This window comes from Myxocyprinus asiaticus, chromosome 19 (genome assembly GCF_019703515.2).
Source record: "Myxocyprinus asiaticus isolate MX2 ecotype Aquarium Trade chromosome 19, UBuf_Myxa_2, whole genome shotgun sequence".
NCBI classification, from domain to species: Eukaryota; Metazoa; Chordata; class Actinopteri; order Cypriniformes; family Catostomidae; genus Myxocyprinus; species Myxocyprinus asiaticus.
Window position 1 is genome coordinate 16,590,271 of NC_059362.1, and position 13,161 is coordinate 16,603,431.

Here is a 13,161-nt window from a genome sequence, read left to right on the forward strand (position 1 = left end):
ATAGTAAATAGCATTATCTTCGTACGATACCATTGCATTTTAGAGGTCCTCATTAATATAGCTTCTTAGGTTTGTGTGTGTTGTAGTGCAAGGTGGGGTTATGGTGACAGCAGGGTTTTAATTACAGAAGAATGAATGTCTATTTCTCCCTCTCTCTCTCTCTCTCTCTCTCTCTCTCTCTCTCTCTCTCTCTCTGTCTTTCTCCCTCTTACTTTTTCTCTCTCACCGCTCAAATTAATTTAGCCTGAGACAGGGTAGCCATTTGATGAGGCAAATGAGCGTGAGCTTGATCACAAACTGGGAAATTATATTAAACACTCTGTGGGAATTTGCCACCCCACCCTAAGAGGAAAACTGAGCTGTGTATGTGGATGACAGAGATGGCTTTAAAATGAGGTTTGTAAAGCTCAGCATCCAACACAGCTTGAAAATTTTTGTTCAATTCTGAAGACTCTCTTTCTCTCCTCAGTTGTAATGTATGTTATTGGCATGATAAACGCGTGTTGTCAAAGCATTTGCAATGTATATGCATACAAAGAAAATAGTGCAAAGTAATGTATATAAAAGTGAAGTGTGTAATTTCAGCACTGCTATTGGCACCGAATGGAATTGAGAAAATAAGTCCCACGCCAAATTCACATCATTGGTTGAGCTAATGTTGCTATGTCCTTTTGGTCGGGATGCTCAAACTAACATTTTAACATCGAAAATATTACACACGGCACTTAAAATATAGCAACAGACAAAACGTTCAGTGTAATGAAAAAAATTAATAAATACAAAATACAAATACAAATGGATGACATTAAAGAATAAAAGATTATTAGAAAAGTAAACCGTTAAAAAAGTAATAACCATTTCTTTGTATAGTTTGACCACTGGGTGGCGCTGTCCCCAAACTTTTTGAGTACCTACAGGACATGGCCCCAATGGCACATACCAAATTCGTAATGATACACCAATGTGCTTGTAATATACAGCAATTTTGATTTTTTTTTTTTAAATGGCTGAAGCCCAATATGGCCGACATAGGAAAATTTGGTATCATTTGACTCGGTATGTCCCAAGGAATCTAGAAATTCTCATAATTTTAGGTCAAATTATTCAGACGTTATAAGCATATATATATATATATTGAACACTAGGTGGTGCTGTGCTGAAACTGTGCAAGTACAAAGTTTTGTGTTAGTATGCTTAAGCGTTGTGAAGATAGAGCCTCATGTCCATTTTGGCGTGCCCGCAGTCCAATTCGTTGAAGCGGTATATGAGAACGGTTTGGTTTATCAACATGTTTCATCAATACATTTTTGTCATGAGTGTCTCTAGATGAAACAAGCAAAATTTCAAGTGAATCGGACATACAGCCTAGGAGGAGTTCGAAAAAGTATGTTTTTCAGAAAAATCTAAAACGACCTATGTAGAGAAAGAAGTATTTTGTTTCTAGGACATATGGTTCAAAAGTTATAGGCTGAAACTTTGAACTGTTTGTGGCGATAGAGGGTTTGAGTGAGAGACCACAAGTGAGGGTCAGTTACATTTGAGAGTGTCCCCTAGCTGTGTGCCAAATTTCATAACTTTCCTATGTACGGTTCTATGGGCTGTCATTGACTTGGTTCGGAAGAAAAGTAATAAGAAGAACACTAACAGATATGATAGAGGCTTCACATCTTCAGTGCTTGCCCCCTAATAATAAATTATAGCATCTGTGTAAACTGTAAAGAATGAATACAACAACAGCATGCCCAGCACTTTTCTCCCCAGCTATAAAGAGCAATACACCCATACAACATAAATAGTATCATGATACTAATTTGGTATCATTGCAAGCTTACTTATGACGAATCCCACTTTCTTAATTATTGTATCATTTTATCATTTTGCTATAATCTAACATAAATCCTACTCTTAACAAAAACCTTTTGGCATTTTTACACTAACAAAAAGTATTATAATATTGTGTTGTTTATTATTATTATTATTATTATTTAAACATGAACCATGGTAATACTATGGTATTATTTGATGTACCATGGAGTGCTATGCAAATAGTATATAAATATGGTAACCATTTAGTACCTTGATCTCATAGTATAACATGGAGAAACACACATGCGCACACACACTCATAGGCACACTTGTCCTCTAAATTTGGGGCTTGTAATGTTTGAAGACACTGAACTCCATAGAGATCTGCCCTATTTTGTCCACTCTACAGAAAGCTGATTAGATGCGCTCACATGCACACTGATGGATATCTCACACACTTTGATGTTTTCTTAGCCATCAATCTAATAAGATTACCAGAAGCTTCTTTATATCTGCCTTTCTTCTCTCTCTTAATAAGTGACACTTCAAAAAGCATACGAAAATAAGGTCCTTATTTACCAGCAGAGATCGATAGTTGAAGCTGCAGTCAATTTTATGTTCAGTGGAGTCAGTTGCATGATATGTGTGCCGAGAGCACAGTAAATGAACAGTGTGTACTGCTTTTGTCTGCTGTTACCTACATGAACATGCCAATAGTTTCAAACATATGTGTGTGTGTGTGTGTGTGTGTGTGTGTGTGTGTGTGTGTGTGTGTGTGTGTGTGTGTTTGTGTGCATGTGCATGTGCGTGTGTATTTGTGTGAACGTCCCTCTGTGCGTACAGGTTCTCATGTTGTCTCTCAACTGCATCTCACTTGAGGGGATTTAAGATCTGTCAGATTTAAATTCGACTGGGGGTTTCAACTGTGCGATTCTTTGAAGTCTAACGAACTCAACGATTTTAAACAACTTCAAACGACAACACAACTATCGGGTCTGGGCTCGGAAGGAACACTAATTAATTTACATTTTTATCTTGAAGGATAAATAAAACACAAAAAGAGGTTGAAGCCAGTTAGCGCCTGTTAGCATTTAGCCCAATCTGATAAAAAGAGAGACATGAAACAATTTTTATTAATAAGAGTGTTGTATATATTTTTATAGGCTTGTGTGTTTGTTACTGAGGGAAAGAGAGTACAAAGATAAAAGGGTTAAGATACAGAGAGCTGGGAGAAAATAAAAGCAAGAAGCAGAGAAAGGGACAGAGAGATCATTTAAAGTCAGCAGCAGCTGCCTTCATTCAAAAAAGACACTGACTGTGTTGTAAGAAAATGAAAAGTCTTATAAGAAGTCATTAGGCAATGTGTGTTTGTTGGCACTGAATCAATGCCATGGGGAGATGCCAGCCCAGTAGTAATAAAGTGTGTATGTGTGAGTGAGTCAGTATGTTTACGTGCGCAGTTATAATCGAGCTACAGTGGGTTTTGCATAGTCGTGCTGCATTCATCAATCAGTTCAAGTTTACAGAACACAATGCGTAATCCAATATTTGAAGGAAGGATGTCTGCTGAGGAAGTGCCGATAATAAACATTGCACGTCACACTTGTCTTTTGGAGCATGCACACAATGGCAAGGCCAATTGTGGTCTGATTAACATGTATACATGCTGGATAAAGCCGAGCTGCACAATGTAGGTCTGTTAGTCCAACCTTGCAAATATTGGACTGGATTTCAGTTGAACTAAAGCGTTAACATAACATTAGAAAAAGACTAATTCTTTTTTTAATACTGAAATCGAACTTTTAAAGGACATGTAAATGTACTGAGTGAGAGAATGAATGAAATAGTGGAAGAGAATGTGTTGAAGTGACCATGTCCACTTTTTTCTCTGTCTCTTTCTAAGGTTAAGTCTTTTTATTTTTGCTGCTGTGCCATCTCCCAGAGGTTTTGTAATATTGATTGTTGCACAGTGTTTCACATATTAAATTGAAGTATTTTATTACATCATATTTGAATTTCTAAAAAGGGTGTTCTTTTGCAATGAACTTTGTAAGTTTAACGAAAACTTTTCAAATTATGCTCACAAAACTTTTCTCATGGATCAGTAGCTTCTATGAATAAGAATCAGGTCTAAAACTTAGGTTTGAAGCTATAAAAACAAAACATTGTTTGCAAGGTCTCTCTGCAACTCAGTGAAATTTCCTTAATATCTTTTTATTTTAAATACGCAGGATGTTATTTTAGATTGCAGTATACGGTTTGCTTTTTTTTTGTATGTACTGTGTCCTCTTGGCTGTAAATATATTTTGGTCTTGTTTAATGCTCTTAACATTCATCTAATTGTGCTTGTGGTTTGTTGGTGAATTTTGATTTGCCAGTTCATTAGTTTATTCTCTATGGATCATTGGTTCATTCCCTAAGTCTTTTACTTGTTTGAGCCCACAAGATGGTGGTGATCTGTTACAGTATGCAGCTAATTTATATGATCACATACAGTACTTTAATGAAGCACTACTTTGTCACCAAACTAAAGGAACTAGGAAAGGAGGTCAATCTCTAACTTTTTTTTTTTTTTTTTTTTTTTGGATTATCAGAGTAACAATGAAACAATATTTACAGCAAACTCTCATCTCTTCTCATTCTCAACACTGGAGTCCTTCAAGGTTGCTGCCTTTGGAGCAATTTACACAGAAAATGTTAGGGGCCGTTCATACTGAACATGTTTTGTGTACACTAAATGGACGTCTTTGAGCCCTTAAACCACATCTTGCTGTTTTTTCAGTGTCTCAAGCAAGAGCATTGCATTTTTTAGATGGTGTTGAAGTTTAAAAGAACTTCAGCTTTTAAAAACATGTCTTGGGACACCTGCATTCTATTTGTTTTATAGGTTTTTATAGCACAAGAACATGTTTGATCTGAACGGCCCCTAAGGAAACTAAACATAGTGTAACAAATGGAACAGAATGCAGGCTCCTTTGAGAGACGTTTTAAAATTTGAATTTCTTTTAAATTGACTCAGCATCTTAAAAACGCTGATGGCACCTGACATTGAAAGAAACGAGACAATGAGACAAGACGTGATAACGTACAAAGATGTCCATTTAGTGCATGTTTACATAGAAAAACAATACCAAAACAACAAAGATGGAAGCAATAACCTGTCCCGTGTGAACGCCCCCTCAGTCCAAAATCCTCTCTTGCTGTCTATTTACCTGTAAACATGCAGAATCAAATTTGCTGATGGCACTTCTGTTCTAGAGGTCTGATAAGCAATGGTTATGAAACCTTAAAGAGTTAGGTTGCAGAGTTAGTGTCTCAATAGCAGCCTAGTACTGAATTTCTAAGAAGACTAAAGAGATTTTTGTTGACTTAAAGAAGCTTGGAGGATGTCAAACCTCAGGCAGCAGTGACACAGATGCAACAGAGATTATTTGTTTTTTTGAGCAACAGACCACAAATAAACTGAGATTAATAGACAACACAAGGAAGCCTTATCATTGTCTCTGTATATGGAAACACTCTTCGATTTATTCCATTGTAGAGTGTTCTTAGATATTGCAGTATGGTATGGTGAAGAACATCCTAAAATGGGAAGGCCATTACTTCCTTTTCTGGGATTCCTTCTTGTGGGGATTACAATTCAATCCTTGCATAAGGTCAGTAATGCCACTTTGAGTCTTGAATAAACTGAGGTTGTTCATGCATCCTACCAACACTGACCACCAGGGGGTGGTTAAGTGTGCATAGCTCAAGTTCCTGTGTCCTCCTTCAATTAGACCTTGCAAATGTCACCAGTCAACAGCTCAGTGTAGCTTGCTGCCACAGTTCCCTCATTTGAAGAGCCATGGGACTAGGTGGGATCCAGACATCTCTCCAAGAAAAAGCAAGCTGTCCTCATCCTGAATGAGGAATTTGGATGCCTACAGGTAAAGGGCTGGATCTCATTTCAGGACATCTCTACTTGGACAGTGTAGTTGGCAGCCTTCTGACACTGAAATGCCCACCCACACACTCATACGGTCAGTTCTATACCATCATAGTTCAGTCCCTGTGGTAGGCAGTAATAATAGGAAGCTTTGCAGGTGAAGCGGTCTAAACTGGGAAAATAAATGAGGGTTAATCCTTCTCATACTTGCCACTGAGGGACATGCAAGTTTTCAGCATTCTGAAAGTCTCCACAAACTGTCAGAGTTGAGGCAGGCCATGGGTTAAAGAAAGTAGTCGTAATGAATATCTACCTAACCAGTAAGTTAGCGTGACATTAGTTCAGCTATTTTCAAAATAGTGTAGCTTTTCCAGTAACATGCTACTTTTTCCTGTGAGTACTGGTGGTTTTTAATGACCAACTGTATTAACGCACATTTACAGACAAACGAGCTGTGATGCAAATGAAAGGCACTCACTCACCAAAACTGTCTTTTTATTCAAATGTAGCTGCACTGCTGCATTTCCCCAATAGCTGTATATATACTGTAAAAAAAGTAGTCGCTTAACATGCATGAGCTAACACTCAAAGTAAGTGCATTATCGATGAAGAGCAGGTTTTTAAAAAACAGCCTTTAATAAATACGAGTGAAGTCCTTGCATCATATATGCGGTGACCTTCAAAGAGTCATTAATTTATCACCTAAGCTTTAATGAATCGTCCGCTCCTCTTCATCACCTACTTAATGTATGTGTGTGTAGGTAAAGGAGGGAGAGTGATATTCATTACACCTGGAATCTTTAGATTAATGCTACATTGTGTCAGTGTTATTGATACAGCATATGTTGTACTAGAAGCACTGGGCTATTTTCCTCACTACTCCAACAGAATAATGATTGTGCTACATCCATTTACTTGGTGACTAGGAGGACAGTCCATAATATGTCACAGATACATCACAAATTCCATTTGATAGTAAGCGTCATTATGCAATACACACTCAGGAGGCAGAACACTTGAAGTGAAAACTCCTAGGGCTGCAGTTTATTACAAGTTTGTAGACAAAGACATACGCCATTACCACATTATCTGTATAAATAAAGAGATTCTTAAGGTACCATTCGGGGTTCCTTAGATTTCTATACTGGGGTGCCTTTCCCAAAAGCATCATTAGCCAACTATGGTCGCAAGTTCCAGCGTTACCATCATAGTTTAATGATTTAGTGTTTCCCGAAACAGCACTTTAACTGTGGTAAGAAACAAAGTTTTTTGTTAATTTGCTGTGTGGATATCATTTGAAATCGCTGAGGCTTCTGTATCTTTCATTACATATATATCTTTCACTCAGTCAAGACTTTGACCACATTTACATGCATTTAAGAAAACTATTTATTCCGGGGTTTTGTAGAAAGCAGCATTCTGAAATGTCACGTAAATGCGAGTGCAGCCTTTTAAGGGATTAAAGGCTAATTAAAGGCAGTTAAAAGAAAGTGCTTTGTCACACACAGTTTCTGTCGGAGAACACGCTTTTATTTTTTATTTTAATGCATAAGTGGCGTTAATATATTTTTGAAGAATGCACATATGCATATGCTCAAGTGCATCAGGGAACACTGAAGTCTAATATAGAGGGAAACCCATCTATTGCAGTGCAATGTATCTGTCGCTAACAAAGTGCATGCCGCTTTTGTGTCTTCAGAAGCTTTCTCACATTAAACGGCTTTCTGGTGTACATGTAAATGAACGATTATAATTTAATATTTGCGGAAGTTATTACGTCATTAACGACAGCTCAACCAACGTGGTTGGAATGGTGGATGTGCAACATAGTTACTACAGTATTGGGAAACAATCATGACTAGCTAGTTAATTTCTACAATAATGCATCATACTGTGGTGGTTACGCAGTGAGTTACGTCATTGTACAGGAAACGCACCCCTGGACAACACCCTGGAGGAACTCAAGGCACCCTCTAATGGTACAGTGCTGGTATTTTCAGCATAGTGAGGGCTCAAGAAATTTAAAAACTGTATCAAGTGCATCAAAGACCTTTCCATATGATGTGGAATGGAACCATGTACCATAATCTTCAAAGTTCTTGCTGGAGCTTATGGGTTGCATTAAGCCTTAAACTTTCTAAATTCCTCAAGAACTGCCCTTTTTGAAAGGGTGCTTAGAGGTTCATGAGAGAGTTCTGCTGGCTTGACAATCTGAGAAAGCCCAGGTTTTGGCCAGTAATTGGCACTTGGAATCACATGATCAGAAACTCCTATACAACACCTTGTGGAAGGCACCTTCATAAAGAGATTGCTCACTTTCATTTGAAACGACCCTATGAATGGCATTCCATTCCCACAGTGAACTTCAAGAGCATAAAAATGGTGTTTAGAATTCGCTGAGGTTTGTGTTTTACCCCTCCCTCTCAGAGGAGTGCGCAGCCATTGAGCTGCAACAATGGAGAACATGGAAGGTTATGTAGAAGCAGGTTCAACATGAAATACCATGATACCACAACAATACCTGAGCTATGAGTGGCAGAAAGAGCGAGAAAGAAGAATGTCAAAGACGAGTGAGGAATACAAAAGGGGCAGATGTGGGGGCAGGGGAGTGGGCTGTTTGATTGATGGGACTGCAGTCAGTAAGGTCTGTCAGTGTTGTAGGCTAATATTGTGCTTCCTTCTTGATCATGTTTTTATTAAACCTGAACCTTTAGAAACTGTTAGTCCTTATACCCTTCCTCTTGTTCATGCTATAAAGTATACCATGGAAAGTTGGGTGCGAGTGTGTGTTTCTCCTGGTAAGTCTCTGTTTGCCTTTGTCTTCTGGTCAAATTGTTGGCTCAGACCTAATTGGGCCTGTTTGTCTTTGCTTCACTGGGCATGAGCCAGTTAATTGGTCTAAATCCTTTGAGGCCCATCGATTGCCCAGTCCAGTTATCCAGTTATAGGCTTGGTGATGAAGGAATGGGAGGGACCACTTGATCTTTCTTAGTCACGACTGGCTGATAGACATCCACTTTGATGTGAGAGCTCAAAGAAATATTCAGCTTTCAACCTTCCTGTCACCTCTTACCAGGCCAGTGCACAGCATCGCTACTTAGAAACCAACCCCTCCCCTCATGCAGTGAGCATGACATACCTGCAATTATGTCAAAAATGCAGCTGTCTTGACCTTCATTCTCTGCTTTGGATATTGCAATGAGCGCAGGGCATGTGGAGGTTAGTGAGGGTTTTCAGAGCCCTGGGCTCATTTTAAAATCCCTGGCTCTGAACAACCCCACGGGCTAATGCAGACAAACTCCAGCTGGAACTCAACGACCAGCCTGAGTACATTGGAATAAAGACCTAAGTAGTCCCAATGAACTCAGTAGTAGAAATATGAGAATGCAGGCTGGTTTAAAAACTGCATTAGGACATCACATTTTGCTGATCATGATAAAAGTAATGGTATCTATATTTAGATGATAGCTGATGGAGGGTGGAGGAGATTTGCAGCAGATACTGTATGTAAAATTCATCAAATGACTGTATGCTTCATCTCCCTCCCTCTCTTTTTCTTTCTCTCCAGGGCAAGACCGCAGTGAGGCAGCTCTGATAAAGCGCTTTAAGGGGGATGGTGTTCGCTACAAGGCCAAGCTCATTGGGATAGATGAGGTCACTGCTGCAAGAGGAGATAAGCTGTGTCAGGACTCAATGATGAAACTCAAGGTGTGTATCTGAAAAAAGCTGGTCTAAAGCAGGGTCATTATAGATTCTTAATTCTAATTAAGATTTATTTCATTTTCTATTTGTTTTTTCAATTTAGGTTAGTTTTCATTAGTTCCCTATCTGTCACTCACTCAACGTTGTGTCGATGTAGTGACACTAGGGGTCACTCTTGGGAGCCCAAAACACCTCTGGTCTTTGATAAAAGGCCAATGCAAATTGGCGAGTGGTATTTGCATGCCACTCCCCCGGACATACGGGTATAAAAGGAGCTGGTATGCAACCACTCATTCAGATTTTCTCTTCAGAGCAGAACGGTCATGCTCATTGAGCTGAATTCGCACGACTGTTCATTCACCTCTGCTGGATCTGACGGCGCATTTCAGCAGCTTCTCCCTCCTCTGCACTGGTGCACTGCAGAGAACGCCCCTGAGCGCTTCGGCAGAAAAAAGAGAGTATATTTTTCTGAAAGAGTATATTTCTCTAAAAGAGCAGCACACACGGAACGTCTTTTTAAAGACACATCTTTTTAAAGATGACTTTCTGATTGTGTGTTATTCCTGGTTGCGGTCGTTACCTCTCAACTTCAGATGGTCACAATTGCTGTCTTTCGTGTCTGGACACGACCCACATGGAGGCAGCGTTCGTGGATTGTTCATGTTCTCACTGCGAGAACATGACCATGACTCACTACCCTCGATGGCGGGGCCAGGGTCTATACGGCGATTCCCCAGGTGGATAAGGCGCTCGCGGTGCACCTATGCCCACAGAGCACCGCCACCTGGCGCGGATGCCCAAAGCTTCCGTCCAAGCCCTGTAGGTTCACGTCGTCCCTGACGGCCAAAATCTACAGCGCTGCTCTCCTCTGCCCTGCACGCCATGGCTCTCCTGCAGGTCCACCAAGCCAAGGCGCTAAAAGAACTGCATGAGGGTAGTTCCGCCCCAGATCTGATGCAGGAACTGCGCTCGGCGACTGACCTCGCTCTCCGAGCAACGAAGGTCACGGTGTGGTTTCTCGAGCGGATGATGTCCACATTAGTGGTCAAGGAGCGCCACCTTTGGCTCAACCTGGTCGAGATGGGTGAGGCCGACAAGACACAGTTCCTTGCTGCTCCCATCTCCCAGGCTGGCCTATTCGGCGACACCGTCGAGGACTTTGCCCAGCAGTTCTCAACGATGAAGCAGCAGACGGAGGCTATCCGGCATATCCTGCCCCGGCACGGCTCAAGATCCCGCACCCCGTCTGCTTGTCGCCAAGGGTGTCCCCCTGCAGTGGCTGCGCCGCAGTCCGCCCCTTCGGCCCGGCCCCGGCGTGGAGCCCACCACAGGAAGCAGACAGCACCCGTCTCATGGCCGGCCGCTGAGAACCCATGAAGGTCGTCAAAGCGCCCCTGAGACTGGAGACCCAGGGTCGATGAAACCCACTGCATTGGAGCTGGTAGTAAGACCATTCCATCCCCTGGTGGTGGGCCGGGTGGAGAATCATTTGTTGCCTTCTTATTTGATTTTGCTGCATGCCCAAGTGGCTGCGGTACCCAACAGTTCAGCAAAAGAGTGGTTTCCTCCTTCCCTGGGTCACATACCCAGTGTGCATGGTCGTCATCATGACCACCGTCCGCGAGTTTTTCCTTGCAGGATTGGCGCTCCAGCGGCGGTCTCCCCGCCCCTGCATGCCCAGCTGTGGCACACATCCGCCCCCGATGTGACAGTCTCCATGGGTTGCAAGGACAGGCCTCTTCCTCCCCCATCCCAGGCTGTCCCGGGGGTGGTCACAAGGAGCAAGGTAAGTGCTTTGATGTCCCTAGACTCAGCACAGCCACGACATGGTGTGGCACCTCAAGCTCCACCCCGCCGCGAGTCCCCACCTTCTGGTACGTCCGACGACGTTGTCCCTTTGGTCCCTCTTGCGCGGAACTTGGATGCGTGGCTTGCGCTTTCCATTCCATCACGATGGCTGGTGCAGACCGTCCGACTCGGCTACGTGATTCAGTTCGCCAGGCATCCGCCCAGATTCAGCGGTATCCACTTCTTTACACAGACTCCCATTCAAGATGCTGATGCAAAAACGCATTCTGGCGAGCGTCCGGCATCAAGATTGGTTGAAGGACGCGTACTTTCACGTCTCGATTCTACCTCGACACAGACCCTTCCTGCAGTTTGCATTCGAGGGTCAGGTGTAAAGGTTCTCCCTTTCGGCATGTCCTTGTCCCCTCATGTCTTCACGAAGGTTGCAGAGGCAGCCCTTGCCCCATTAAGGGAAGTGGGCTTTCGCATTCTCAACTATCTCGACGATTGGCTAATCCTAGCTCACTCTCAGGACATGTTGTGTGCACACAAGGACTTGGTGCTCTCGCACCTCAGCCGATTAGGGCTTCGGGTCAACAGGGAAAAGAGCAAGCTCCTCCCGGTTCAGAGCATCTCTTTTCTCGGTTTGGAGTCAGTCTCTTTGACAGCACGGTGCTGGCCTGTTTGAAGGAAAACAGATTCAAACAGAAAACAGCGGTTCCACTGAAACTCTTTCAGAGGTTCCTGGGGCATATGGCATCCTCAGCGGTGGCCACCCCGCTTGGGTTGATGCATATGAGACCGCTTCAGCACTGGCTTCAGACTTGAGTCCCGAGATGGGCACGGCACTGTGGGACACATCACGTGGTCATCACGCCGGTCTGTCACCGTCTTTTCAGCCCTTGGACCGACCTCTCGTTTCTTTGTGCAGTTGTTCACCTAGAGCAGGTCTCCAGGCGCGTCGTGGTCAGGACAGATGCCTCCAAAACGGGCTGGGGCGCTGTTTGCAACAGGCACGCAGCTGCCGGCTTATGGACGGGCCCGCGGCTGTGTTGGCACATCAACTGCCTCGAGTTGTTGGCAGTTCTGCTCACCCTGCTCACCCATATGAGACCACTTCAGCACTGGCTTCAGACTTGAGTCCCGAGATGGGCATGGTGCCATGGGACACATCGCGTGGTCACATCGCGTGGTCATCACGCCGGTCTGTCACCGTCTTTTCAGCCCTTGGACTGACCTCTCATTTCTACGGGCAGGTGTTCACCTAGAGCAGGTCTCCAGGCACGTCGTGGTTATGACAGACACCTCCAATACGGGCTGGGGCGCTGTTTGCAATGGGCATGCAGCCGCCGGCTTATGGATGGGCCCGCGGCTGTGTTGGCACATCAACTGCCTCGAGTTGTTGGCAATTTTGCTCGCCCTGTGGAGGTTCCGGCCAAGGCTGTCTGCGCTCTCGTTGTATGTCACAACTCACCCGCCGTCTCCTCCTCTGGTGTCGGCAGCACTTCAAGTCGCTGCGAGCCACTCACATCCCGGGCGACCTCAATACTACAGCGGACGCGCTGTCACGGCAGGTTACCCTCATGGGAGAGTGAAGACTCCACCCTCAGGTGGTCCAGCTGATTTGGAGTCGATTCGGACAGGCACAGGTAGACCTGAATTCTCCCACTGTCCGCTCTGGTACACCCTGACTGAGGAACCCCTCGGCATAGACGCGCTAGCACACAGCTGGCCTCCTGGCCTATGCAAATATGCATTTCCCCCAGTGAGCCTACTTGCACAGACTGTGCAAGGTCAGGGAGGACGAGGAGCAGGTCATCCTGGTAGCACCCTACTGGCCCAATCAGACGTGGTTCTCGGACCTCAGGCTTCTCGCGACAGCCCCCCCTGGCGAATTCCCCTGTGAAAGGAACTTCTTTCTCAGGAACGGGGCACCATCT

General features: G+C 43.5%; 1 protein-coding gene across 3 annotated transcripts in view; it reads left to right on the forward strand.

Moving 5' to 3' along the window:
* The window catches only part of LOC127410383 (disabled homolog 1-like), a 224,314-nt gene that overhangs the window by 127,759 nt on the left and 83,394 nt on the right, over positions 1 to 13,161 (forward strand). For all 3 annotated transcript variants that reach the window (XM_051645619.1, XM_051645621.1, XM_051645622.1), the window contains exon 3: positions 9,300 to 9,439. In XM_051645619.1, the coding sequence (XP_051501579.1) occupies positions 9,300 to 9,439 (140 nt within the window). The remainder of the gene's footprint in view (positions 1 to 9,299; positions 9,440 to 13,161) is intronic.